This window comes from Scyliorhinus torazame, chromosome 23 (genome assembly GCF_047496885.1).
Source record: "Scyliorhinus torazame isolate Kashiwa2021f chromosome 23, sScyTor2.1, whole genome shotgun sequence".
NCBI lineage: Eukaryota > Metazoa > Chordata > Chondrichthyes > Carcharhiniformes > Scyliorhinidae > Scyliorhinus > Scyliorhinus torazame.
In genome coordinates this window covers 8,226,460-8,240,422 of record NC_092729.1, presented here as the reverse complement: position 1 = coordinate 8,240,422, position 13,963 = coordinate 8,226,460, and the positions used below count along the sequence as shown (strand labels likewise).

The window sequence follows — 13,963 nt, the reverse complement described above, 5'->3', positions numbered from 1 at the left end:
TTACGTTCAAAAGCCCCTCGTCGTCAACCTCCAATGGCTTTTCGGCTACACGGAGGGAGAATTTAGATTGTCTTTCGCACCCTATGGGAGGAAACCGGAGCACCCGGAGGAATCCCAAGCAGACATGGGGTTATCGCACAGATGCCGCACAGAAAATGACATACGCCAGGAATCGAACCCTTGTCCCTGGTGCTGTGAAGCAAGAGTGCTAACCATTGTGCTCACGTGCCAATCTATAGGATGCGAGGCGGTAGATGTAGAACTCAGATGAGGAGGAACTACTTCTCACAGAGGATGGTAAACCTGTGGAACTCGCTGCCCCGGAGTGCGGTGGAATCTGAATCATTAAATGGTTTCGAGAAGCAAAATATGTAATTCTGATGAAAAATAAACGGGTTAAAGTGATATGGGAAATGGGTAGGTAGGTTAATTTGAGACCAGGAAGAGATCAGTAATGATCTGATTGAATTGTGGAGCAGGTTCACAGGGCTGAATTACGGACTTGCGGGAGCTTCCGGCCTCATCACGCTCTCGCTCTCGCTCAAGAAAAACTAGGCCAGTGAATAACGGAACAGGGCCAAAAAATTAATCGGCACCAATGCACTGAAGAGTTTGCTATGAAACCGGCACTCTCCCGTAGGCGAATTCAGGATTCAGCGGAGCGTGGTGTGAAGTCAATTATTAACACTTTTGCCCCATGTCCATACAATTAACGACAGCCATCGTTATCCAATAGCCTCCCGTCATTCAGCGGCTTCCCCAGCAATTGGTCACGCTGGCGCCGATTCGAACTCCTTTTTAACAACGTGGACAAGGCATAATGGCTACGGGGGTCTCCCAGGCCATCGGAGGTCCTTGATGGTCTGGGGAAGTGCAGAATGGCTCCGTCTACTGCCCCCGGAATGTTTTTATCCTGGCACTGCCCAGCTCGGCATTGCACCCTGGCAATGGCAAGGCCTCCCCAGGCGTGGGCCACCATGTGAGGGTGGGGGAGACATGGGGCTGGGGAAATTGTGGGGGGGGGGGGGGAATCACTCGGGTAACATCGTGCCCACCCTTGGATCCTAACCCCATTCCGGGGACAACCCCCGACCTTGCCCGTCTGCCCCACCATAACCCCACATGGGCTGCGGAGGCCTTCGGCCGCGAAGCTGAAGGCAATCGCTCATAGGGGCGCGTTGCTTGGAGAGACAGGTAAAGGGTCAGGGGTCAGCCCGCAGTGCGGAAGAAAGTGTCAGAGGCATCGTAATGATTGTGCAAAAAGGTGTTTTAATGTGCTGTCCAATACTCCATTCCCGAGAGTGCCGACCCCAACCTTCGCGGCCCCAAAACCCACCCCCTTCCCACCCTCTACCTAACCCACACACCCCTACCTCTGTGCCTTCAGTGATCCTCAACGTGCTTTGCCTTCCCAGCTCTACCACTATATTTCGGTGTTTCCCCAGGATGCACAAAGCATACAAAGTGGCGAGGATTAGTGGGAAACCAGAGGATTGGGAAGCCTTTAAAAGCGAGCAGAGGAGAACGGAGAACTACAAAGCAATAAGCGTGGGGGGTTGGGGGGGGGGGGGGGGGGAGATGAAGGACGAGTGAAAGCTAGCGAGTGATATAAAAGAAGATAGGAAGAGATTTTTAAAGATCTAAAAGGTAAGACATAGGCAAAAATAGACATTGGGCAACTAGAACGTGTGGTTGGAGAAGTAATACTAGGAAACAAAGAAATGTCAGACGAACTGAATGGTTACTTTGCATCTGCCTTCACGGTGGAAGACACCAGTGGGATGCCCAAGCTCCAGGAGATCCAGGGGGCAGAGGTGAGTGCTGTGACCATTACTAAGGAGAAGGTTCTGGGGAAACTGAAAGGTCTGAAGGTGGATAAATCACCTGGACCGGATGGACTACACCCCAGGGTTCTAAAAGAGACAGCTGAGGAAATTGTGGAGGCATTAGTGATGATTTTTCATAAATCACTGTAGGCAGGAATGGTCCCAGAGGACTGGACAGTTGCTAATGTAACACCCCTGTTTTAGAAGGGAGGGAGACAGAAGGAAAATTATAGGCCGGTTGGCCTGACTTCGGTCATTGGTAAGATTTTAGAGTCTGTTATTAAAGATGAGATCACGAAGCACTTGGAAGTGCATGGTAAAATAGGACTGAGTCAGCACGGCTTCGTCAAGGGGAGGTCGTGTCTGACAAATCTGTTAACTTTCTTTGAGGAGTTACCAAGCAAGTTAGACAAAGGAGAAACAGTGGACGTGATTTATTTAGATTTCCAGAAGGCCTTTGACAAGGTGCCGCATAGGAGACTGTTAAATAAGTGAAGAGCCCATGGTGTTAAGGGTAAGATCCTGTCATGGATAGAGGATTGGCTGACTGGCAGAAGGCAAAGAGTGGGGAAAAGGGGTCTTTTTCAGGATGGCAGCCGGTGACTAGTGGTGTTCCTCAGGGGTCTGTGCTGGGACCACAACTTTTCACAATATACACTAATGATCTGGAAGAAGGTACTGAAGGCACTGTTGCTAAGTTCGCAGATGATACAAAGATCTGTAGAGGGACAGGTAGTATTGAGGACGCAAGGGGGCTGCAGAAGGACTTGGACAAGCTAGGAGAGTGGGCAATGAAGTAGCAAATGAAGTACAATGTGGAAAAGTGTGAGGTTATGCACTTTGGAAGGAGGAATCTAGGCACAGACTATTTTCAAAATGGGGAAATGATTCGGAAAGCAGAAGCACAAAGGGGCTTGGGAGTCCTTGTTCACGAGTCTCTTAAGGTTAATGTGCAAGTTCAGTCGGCAGTTAGGAAGGCAAATGCAGTGTTAACATTCATGTCAAGGGGGCGAGAATACAAGACCAGGGATGTACTTCTGAGGCTGTATGAGGCTCTGGTCAGACCCCATTTGGAGTATTGTGAGCAGTTTTGGCTCGGTATCTAAGGAATGGTGTGCTGGCCTTGGAAAGGGTCCAGAGGAGGTTCACAAGAATGATCCGTGGAATGAAGAGCTTGTCGTATGACGAACGTTTGAGGACTCTCGGTCTGTACTCGTTGGAGCTTAGAAGCATCTTATTGATACATACAAGATACTGCGAGGCCTGGATTAAGTCCGCTGCTCATATGAGGAGTGTTTGAGGACTCTGGGTCTGTACTCGATGGAGTTTAGAAGTTCGAGGGGCTGGGAGGGGGGGATCTTATTGAAACTTACAGGACAGTGTTAGACCTGGATAGCGTGGACGTGGAGAGAATGTTTCCACTTGTAGGAAAAACTAGAAGCAGAGGACACCATCTCAGACTAAAGGGGCGATCCTTTAAAACAGATGAGGAGGAATTTTTTCAGCCAGAGGGTGGTGAATCTGTGGAACTCTTCCCCGCAGAAGGCTGTGGAGGCCAATTCACTGAGTGTCTTTAAGACCGAGATAGATAGGTTCTTGATCAATAAAGGAATCAGCGGTTATGGGGAGAAGGCAGGAGAATGGGAATGAGAAAAATATCAGCCGTGATTGAATGGCGGAGCAGACTCGATGGGCCGAGTGGCCTAAGTCTGCTCCTATGTCTTATGGTCTTATGCTTAGCTGATCCGTGGCCTTCGGTGTGGCTGGAGGGCGTCATCTAGAGGTGCTGGGGCAGGAGGGCAGCGGCTCACCTGTCGACGACACATTCAGAGCCGTGCCCCCTATCCCGCGTGTAGACCTCAAGACACGGTCTCATCAGAAGGGTACAACTTAGTTGTGTTAGTGGTCACCGTCTCCAGTCCATGTGACGGGCCCCGGTTGGCACTCAGCGCCCCCTTCTCCCGGTCGGTGCCCACTGCCACCCCTGGTGGCTCTCCACATCCCGCGCTATCGTGTCACTGCTCTCGGCTATGCTCCTCAGAAACTGGGACACATCGCCCAGTAACCGGGCCATGTTCGGCAGTGCCTGAGCCATGCTGACCTGCTACTGGGACCAGCTCAGCAGCAACTCGGCCATTCCCACCTGAGAGCAGGACATGTCCCGCAGAAGCCCATCAAGGGGCCTCTGATGACCTGGGAGACCCCGTCCCTGATGCCATTCCGCCTGCTCCACGTTTTAGAAAGGAGAATGAATCGGAGCCACCGTGAGCACTTCCTGGAGACGCCTCAGAATGACAGGAGGCCGATGGATAAACGGCGGCTGGCATTATTCCTTTGGAAATGGGGTTTAAGTTGTGACAACTGCTTGCTCAGCAGGCTCTGGCAACATCCTGACTTTGTCTATGGGAGCTGGTCAGTTGCATCGCAAACAGTTTGGTGTCTGGCCCGGATCTCGGTTTTGGCCTCTCCCGCTGTTCACTGGCCTCATTTTGGGGGGGGGCAACAGCGTAACGAGGCTGGAAGATCATGCCCAGAATATTATACATGTGCACTACTCCTAACTTCATTGCTTTTTTTTGATCTCTCTCCATGCCTCAACTAATAATAATAATCGTTAGTAGTGTCACAAGCTGTCTTACCTTAACATTGCAACAGAATCATTCGATTTACAGTGCAGAAGGAGGTCATTTAGCCCATGGAGTCTGCACCGGCTGTTGGAAAGAGCACCCTATTTAAGCCCACACCTCCATCAGATCCCCCTAAACCAGTAACCCAACCTAACATTTCTGGACACGACGGGCAATATAGCATGGCCAATGTACCTAACCTGCACACCTTTGCACTTTGGGAGGAAACAAGATCATACGGAGGAATCCCACGCAGACATGGGGAGAGAAAATGCAATCTCCATTCAGCCATTTACCGAGGCCAGTATTTATTGCGAGTCCCTGGATCTGTGCGACAGCAGTGCTAACCACTGTGCCACCGTGCCACCCGACTGAAGCTACCGCAATGAAGATAATGCTAAAATCCCCTGGCCAACACATTTCGGCGCCTGTTCGGGGACACAGAGGGAGAATTCAGTATGTCCATTTCACATACCAGCATGTTTTGGGGGTTTGTGGGAAGAAACCGGAGCGTCCGGAGGAAACCCACGCAGACACGGGGAGAACGTGCAGACTCCGCACAGCCAGTGACCCAGCGGGGAATCGAACCCGGCTCCCAGGCGCTGTGAAGCAACATGATAACTGCAGCCACTGTGCCGTCCTATTATCTATTTGTAAATTCCTCTGGACCCAGAACGCCAGGGATATAAACATTCCTTCTTTCTTGTGCATCTTGTGCATCATTGCTTCATCGTTCTGAGTTTAACTTTAGTTCCATTGGCCATTCTCCTTGGAATGTGCCCTTTGAAACTTTTTCACTTTTATCAAGTTGCCTAATACCTCCATAGAAATTACACTCACAAAGCTGCACACATTCCGATAGAACACACACAATCATTGACTCTCAGACACACACATGGCGTGACTGGGCACGCCATCCACCAACTTCAAAGTCCATTCCGTCCATCATGGACAGACAGTGACAGGAACGCATACAATGTGAAGTAAAGTGCACAGGAAGAACCCACCAGAGCTCCTCCACCAGCATCTTCCCAACACACGACTTCTACCGTCTAGAATTGCATGGACAGCAAATGGATGGGCACACAATCATTTACCAGAAACCCATCCTCACTTGGATCTATATCGGCGTTCCCTCGCTGTCGCTGGGTCGAAATTCTGGAACGCCCTCACTAACATCGCTGTGGGTCGACCTACTCCACACGGATTGCAGCCGTTCAAGAAGATGATACACCTCCATTTTCTCTTCGACAATTCGTACTTGCCCAAAGAAATGCTAACCCACGTCCCATGAAAGAATTTATTTTAAAATCTGAAGTCATATCCAGGTCATATTTATTCAAGGTCCCCATGAAGTGCTGTGGTACACTTTTTAATTGCATTTAAGGAAGTATTAAATGCTTGTGTTGAAGGCACTGCTGTTGATTACACAAGAACCATCTCGAGTTGACGTGGTCATGTCAGTGAGTTGACATCCCATCACCAGTTGAGGATGTGCAGACTTCTCCTTTCTCTTGAGTGGTCAGGAAGCTTCTGAGTTACAAATCTGTCTTTCTCTTGTGTCATGAAGCATTCTCCGAAAGTTACCCTGCAATAGTTGGAATAGGTCAATTAAAAATCCAGAGGAGACCGAACAAAACATTTACTGCAAAGTTTTCATTCACAAGATGTGGGCGCACAGGTAGCACGGTAGCACAGTGGTTAGCACTGTGGCTTCACAGCGCCAGGGTCTCAAGTTCGTCCTCCACGGGGTCACTGTCTGTGCGGAGTCTGCACCTTCTCCCCGTGTCTGCGTGGGTTTCCTCCGGGTGCTCAGGTTTCCTCCCACGGTCCAAAGACGTGCAGGTTAGGTGCATTGGCCATGTTAAATTACGCTTAGTGACCAAAAAGGTGAGGAGGGGTTATTGGATTAAGGGAATAGGGTTGAAGTGAGCGCTTATGTGGATTGCTGCAGACTCGATGGGCTGAATGGCCTCCTTCTGCACTCTATGTTCCATGTTCTGTGTTCTAATGATGGCATCAACAGCTTTTGCCAATCACTGGGAATGTGTGGCATTGTTGATAATTTTAAACAGCAGTTTCGAGCCAGAAACATACTGTGTGTCTGCAGTAAAAAGAACTTTATAGGGCCAGAACCGAAATCTTTCTGTCCTCACTGGCTGCAGGTGAGGCCCCAGAGGACTGGAAAAACCTATTGTTGTTCTTTTGTTCATGAAGGGTAGCAAGATTAATCCAGGAAATTACAGGCCGGTTTGCCTTCCGTCAGAAGTAGCGAAATTCTTGCTGTGGATTCTCCGAGACAGGATTTGCTCCAATTTCTAAACAAGTGGACGTATGAGCGAGAGGCTGCATGGTTTTGTGAAGTCACACGGGGTCAGAGGTGAGCTGATGAGGTGGATACAGAACGGGCTCGGTCACAGACGACAGACAGTAGCAAAGGAAGGGTGCTTTACTGAATTTCTCTAATCCTGGTCGTTTGTGCATCCCCCATATGCATTGCTTCATCGTTCTGAGTTTAACCTTCTGTTCCCTCGGCCGTTTTCCCTGGAATGCCCCTGAAAACCTTTTCCACTTTCTATCATGTTTCCCAATCCCTCTATAAAAATAACACACGCAAAGCTTCACACGTTCCGGTGCAACACTCACTCTCTCCCACACACACACATGTGTCGTAGTCGGCACCCCATCCACCACCTTCAACGTTTTTTCCTCCACCATCGGCACACGGTGGCGGGACCACGTAAATTCTGAAAAAAGTGGACTCAAAGAAACCACCAAGCTCCTTCGCCAAAACCTTGCAAACACACGTCTTCTACGAGAACTGCACGGGCAGGATGGGGACACAAGCATTTGCTACAAATCCACATTCACGTGGATCTATATCGGCTGTTACTTCGCTGCAGCTGGGTGAAAGTTTGGAACTCCCTCACTAACAGCACTGTGGATGTGCCTACTCCACACGGACAACAGCCGTTCTAGAAGGTGGTACACCTCCATATTCTCATGGACAATTAGAAATGGCCAATTAACATGCTTGCTCACGTCCCATTAATGCATTTTTCAAAAACCTGAAGTCATATCCAAGTTATATTTATTCAAAGTCCCCATCAAGTGCTGGGGTACATTTTTAATTGCATTGAAGGCGGTTTTAAATGCTTATGTTGGAGCTACTGCTGATGATTGTACAACAGCCATCTCGAGTTGACGCGGTCATGTCAGTGAGTTCAGTTCCCATCAGCAAACACCAGTTGAGGCTGTGCAGACGTCTCCTTTCTCTTGTGTGGTCAGGAAGCTTCTGAGTTGCAGGTCTGTCTTTCTCTTGTGTCATGAAGCATTCTCCAAATGTAATGCTGCAATAGTCAGGAAAGGTCAATCAAAAATCCAGAGGAGACCGAACAAATCAGATAGTGCGATTTTGTCGTTGACAGGATGTGGGCGGAATTGATGGCATCAGCATTTGTTGTCAATCCCTGGAACTGAGTGGCATTGTGGGCCACTATTAACAGCAGTTCAGAGCCAATCACAATGCTGCGTGCCTGCAGTAAAAAGTCAGCCTGGCAGTTTTAGAGGGGAGGTTACCTTCGGGCCTCAGTGCACCAAATATATATTTGCAACAAAGCTCTGAGATTATCTGGGTCACATTGAGATCAAAAAGGAGGAGGTGTTGGGCGTCTTGAAAAACGTTCAGGTAGGTAAGTCCCCACGGCCTGATGGGATCTCCCCAGGAACCTGAGGGAGGCAAGGTAGGAAACTTTCTGAGGCCTTGTCTGAATATTTGTACTTTTCCCTGGCTGCAGATGAGTCCCCAGAGGACTGGAGAATTGCGAATGCTGTTCCTTTGTTTAAGAGGTGCAGCAAGAATAATCCAAGACATTATGGGCCAGTGACATCCACGTCTGGTAGGGAATCTTTTGGAAAGGATTCTTCCAGACAGGATTCACTCCCATTTATGAAGCGAGTTAAGCAGAGGCAGCATGGTTTTGTGAAGCGGAAGTCATGTCTCACTAACTTGATCGAGTTTTTCGAGAAGTGACGAAGATGATTGGTTTAGGGAGGGTAGAAGATGTTGTCTACATGGACATTAGTAAAGCCTCTGGAAAGGTCACTCAGGGCAGACTGGCGCAGAGGAGTGAAGTCGCACGGGTTCAGAGGTGAGCTGGTCAGGTGGATACAGAACTGGCTCGGTCATAAAAGACAGAGGGAAGCAGTGGAAGATGCACATCTAAATGGTGGGCTGTGACGAGTGATGTTCCGCATGTTGGGACCTTTACTGTTTGTAGTATAAATAAATGATTTAGAGGAACATTTAACTGGTCTCATCAGCAAATTTGCGGAAGACGCAACGTTTGGTGGGATTGCGGATAGCGATGAGCAGCAGGGTGTATATCGGTTTTGGGGGAGGGATGACAGATGGAGTTAAATCGGGATATATGTGAGGTGATGCATTTGGAATGTCTAATTCCGTGGGAAATAACAGTAAATGGTAGAACCCTTAGGACAGACAGATGTATCTGGGTGTACAGGCCCAACGTCACGGAAAATGCAACACAGGTGGAGAAGGTAGTTAAGAAGGCATACAGCATGCTTGTGTTCAACGGCCGGGACACTGAGTATAAACATAGGCAAGTCGTGCTGCAGTCGCATAGAAGCTTAGTAGGCCAAGCTTGGAATATAGGTTTCAATTCTGTCGCCATACTACCAGAAGGACGTGGAGGCTTTGGCGAGGTATAGAAGAGTTTTACCAGGACGCTCCCTGGTATGGAGGGCATTACAAAGAACAAAGAAATGTACAGCACAGGAACAGGCCCTTCGGCCCTCCAAGCCCCGTGCCGTCCATGCTGCCCGACTAAACTACAATCTTCTACACTTCCTGGGTCCGTATCCCTCTATTCCCATCCTATTCATGTATTTGTCAAGATGCCTCTTAAATGTCCCTATCGTCCCTGCTTCCACCACCTCCTCCGGCAGCGAGTTCCAGGCACCCACTACCCTCTGCGTAAAAAACTTGCCTCGTACATCTACTCTAAACCTTGCCCCTCTCACCTTAAACCTATGCCCCCTAGTAATTGACCCCTCTACCCCGGGGAAAAGCCTCTGACTATCCAATTAGCTATGAGGTTGGATAAACTCAGTTTGTTCTCACTGGAATGATGGAGGTCGAGGGTCGACCTGGTAGAAATCTACAAAATTATGAGGGGCATGGACAGCGTGGATAGTCAGAAGTTTTTTTCGAAGTGTGGAAGAGTCAGATACTAGGGGACATAGGTATAAAGTGCAAGGGGCAACATTTTGAAAGGTGAGCGAGGGAAGGTGTTTTTGCACAGTTGTGCCTGGAACTATCTGCCGAAGGGGACGGAAGCAGGTACGATAGTGACTTTTAAAACTACATGAATGGGATGGTAATAGAGGGCGACGGACCCCGGAAATACAGAAGGTTTCAGGTTAGATGGACAGCATGGTTGGCGCAGGTGGGTCATTAATCTGTGAAATTCTCTTTCGGACAAGGGCGTGGATGCAGCGTCATTGAATATATCCAAGGCTGAGATCTGCAACTTATTTTACGAGACAAGGGATTCAAAGGTTAATCGGCTGGACTGGGAAGGGTGGGGGTAGTCAGGATCAGATACGAATAGACCAGGAATGATCTTATTGAATGGCGTAATAGGATTATATTGGCCTGCTGCTGAGCTGCAGTTTCCTATGTTTCTCAGTCTGTGGGGAGTAAACAAAGGTGGATTGCAAAGGGGGTCTCGAACTCTCATATTCCCCATCCATTCTGCCGGTTAGATTAGAATTGTCCCCTTGGTGAAGTTTGATCTACCTCGCATTGATTACAGGAAAATCTACCACAGGTATCATTCCGCCTAGCGCTGATTTCATCTGTGTGAAATCACTAAGGATCTCACCTTAGGTGCATTTTAAAAAATATATGTATTTAGCGCCTAGCCCACAATGTAAGAGTCAACCACATGGTGATGACCATCATGTAGGCCAGCCTAGGTAATGACAGTGGAAGTTCAGGCGCAGTAACTCTGTGGTTAGGGAGGGCAGATTTAGCACTTATGCCGGAGTCCAGGGTTCAATTCAAGCCTTGAGTAACTGTTGGGTTGGAGTTTGCACATTCTCCCCGTGTGTGCGTGGGTTTCCTCCGGGTGCTCCGGTTTCCTCCCACAGACCAAATAGGTGCAGGTTAGGTGGATTGACCATGATAAATTGCCCCTTACTGTCCTCTTGTTCAGGGGGGATATTGGCCTATGGGGATGGTGTGGTGCTGTGGGCCTAGGTAGTGTGCACTTTCATCCCTATGATGCAGACTCGAATAGCCTCCTTCTGCACTATAGGAATTCTATTAACCTGTCCATGTTTGGACACTAAGGGGCAATTGAACATGGCCAATCCAACTGACCTGTGGGAGGAAACGGGAGCACCGGGAGGAAACCCACGCAGGCAGTCATCCTGCCAGAATCGAACCCTGGTCCTCGACACTGTAAGGCAGTAGTGCTAACGTCTGCGCCACCCATCCACCCACCGTCCAGGGCCAGTTCTCAGCCACGATAACACATGAACTAAACCCACGTATCAATGTCTATTATTACTTCAGACGCTGTCCTGTTTTTGAGTGGTGCTAATCAACTGGGCTATTTTGACATTGATCACCGTAACTAGAAGACAGTTGGCAATCTGTTGGTTAAATAAATCGTTTTGAATAATTGCTTTTAAACTTCATTTTGGGGTCAAACTCAAAACAGATGATACAGCGCGTGAATTGGATGGGATTTGAGGTATGCTAGTGTGTGTATCCAGTTACCACTGTAAGACCCCAGTCTCATCATTCCTTTTGAAGATAAATACTCAGTTCATATCACCTTGTGCTAACAGCAATGACCCGGATTGACTAACATCTCTATTTGCGCAATAATGAAGTAACAGACATCGTGTTAGGTGATTGTTGCTTGTCTGAATCGAAAGTCACTATTTGGGGCCGGTGTGGTGAACATTAGTGAATGAACAACACACACTTCTATCGATTGACAGACTTAAATGTCCTCCTTGTTTTCCATTGGCCTCCACAGGTGAGACCACAGCACCAGTCCTGACAATGGAACCACCATGGGTGAGATTCCTGACTGGTGACAGAATCGTTCTCACATGCGATGCTGGAAGGCGTTCTCGCTCCAAGAAGTATATATGGCATAAAAGTGATCGGGGTGACAGAACTGGGGAGGAAAGTTATACCATCATGAATGCTTCAAAGAACGATAGTGGAGTGTATAAATGTAAAACCACAACAGATTCATCTGGTCCCAGCACCCCCTACAGCAACACCATTCACGTGAACATCACTGGTAAGTTAAGTTGCTCTCACTTTTACATCCGAACTTTTTATCAATTAACAATTGAATGGAGGAACTGTTCTGAAAAACTTTTGAAATTGGTGTCTGACAAAATATACCGACGAGGTGAATCCATCCCCTCCAATGTTGCTTCTTTGACAAGTGCAAGTTGAGATATCGTCGTCGATGATTAATCCCGGAAGGGAAGTCAACAGTAACTGATTTCCGATCACAACAGCTAACAGCACCGCAAGACCTATCCAGGGTCAGCCAGAGCTGTCGATTCCCTTCTGAATTGGCTCTTATCTCGGGGAATTAACGAGACCAGAAATTGGGCCTCCGTCCCTAAGCAGAGCAAATTGTATTCCACAAGCCCCCTGGGGAGAGCGATCGGATCGTTCCCGTGGTTCCGTGGTGCTTACAACGTCCGTCTCCCCAAAGGTCCACTGCTCATATGAGGAGTGGTTGAGGACACTCGATCTGTACTCAATGGAGTTTAGAAAGTCGAGGGCGGGGCCGGGGCGGGGGGGGGGGGGGGGGGAGGCGTATTGAAACTTACAGGACAGTGTGAGGCCTGGGTAGCGTGGGTGTGGAGAGAATGTTTCCACTTGTAGGAACAATTAGAAGCAGAGGACACCATCTCCGACTAAAGGGACGATCCTTTAAAACAGAGATGAGGAAGGATTTCTTCAGCCAGAGGGTGGTGGATCTGTGGAATTCTTGCCGCAGAAGGCTGTGGAGGTCAATTCACTGAGCTTCTATAAGACATAGGTAGGTCATGATTAATAAGGGGATCAGAGGTTATGGTGAGAAGGCAGGAGAATGGGATTGAGAAAAATATCAGCCATGATTGAATGACGGAGCAGACTCGATGGGCCGACAGGCCTAATTCTGCGCTTATATCTTATCGTCTAAGTCCGTTCTCAGTGTTCAAGCCACTGGGTGGGTGGGGAGGGGGGGGGTTATCGCGCCAGGCCAAGCGGGGCTGGAAAATGGTGAAATTGGTCCTGACGCTGTCTCCCTGCTTCAGCGGTTGTAGGTATTCCCACACCGTCCCCTCCCGTGTTTACGCCATGCAAGATACCGTTCCCGTCCATTCCATCATCGTTCCTAGTATCCCCAGTATCACTGTCTCCACAGGTTCAGACGTATAAAGTGTCTCCCGGTTGAACACCTCTGTCCTGCATCCGCCTGCTTCAATACTGCCTCTGGAGATCTGGATTCCTTTGCACTTTCCCGCCAATCTCGGGAACGCCAAACTAAGGCAGATTATCAACCTGCGGCCCATCAGCAGTTGTACCGATGCCGCTCTGGTCGTAACGTGTGGTGTGTTATGGTGGCTGAAGAAAAAAACATGCCAACCTCGTATCTACGGGTCGCATGGACTCTTTCTACAATTCCCTCTTGAAAGTCTGCCCTGCTCGTTCCGCCACAACGTTTGAGAAAGTTTGGTCTACGGCGGTTTGGATGTGCTTCACGAAGCGTGAAAATGTCTCGCTAGTAAATCTTTATCCATTATCTCCAGGATGCTAAGTCTATTAAATGAGAGGCCTACCTTCTCGGTGGCAGCCGTCGAACTGGTGGATGGCTTACGTTGGATGTCTAACCTAAAGGTGGATTTAGCAGTAAGAGGACAGAGTACTTCTCTGAAATTGGCTCTGGGGCGCACACACACCGCCCGTCACTCTCCTCAATAAATTCACTTATTTTTTATAAAACATCTTACTTAAACAAGAGGAGGCAAGTCATAACATGGTAAGTGTACTGGAAAGTGCACTTGGAACCAAATTGTGGCTAAACTAGCAAAGCACCTCCCTTACACTGAGGAAATACCCGTGCAATTCGGGTCATTTTGAACCTTAAAGCTAGCCTAATTAATTATTAAATCCTAACTATATTAATTTCACTTATACCACAACCTTAAACTAAAACATTCTTCACCCTTAAGTATGGGCGACAGAACAAGGACCATAGCGCAATAGCTTATGTACCGCAAGGGAATGCTGAAAAAGAAATGAAACAAATAATTAAAGTACTAAAAAGCAGAGGTTAACCCTCGTACCTTTTGCATCATGATTTAATTAGAAAAATTAGGCGAAGAGACCTTGGGCGAAATTCTCCCCCAACGGCGGGATGCCCGCCGACTGGCGCCAAAGCCGGCGCCAATCAGACGGGC

The 13,963-nt window shown here is 48.5% G+C and overlaps 1 protein-coding gene across 1 annotated transcript in view; it reads left to right on the top strand.

Moving 5' to 3' along the window:
- Positions 1–13,963, top strand: part of LOC140399560 (Fc receptor-like protein 5) — a 94,610-nt gene that overhangs the window by 21,218 nt on the left and 59,429 nt on the right. The window contains exon 4 of the mRNA XM_072489102.1: positions 11,527–11,799. Coding sequence (XP_072345203.1) covers positions 11,527–11,799 — 273 coding nt within the window. The remainder of the gene's footprint in view (positions 1–11,526; positions 11,800–13,963) is intronic.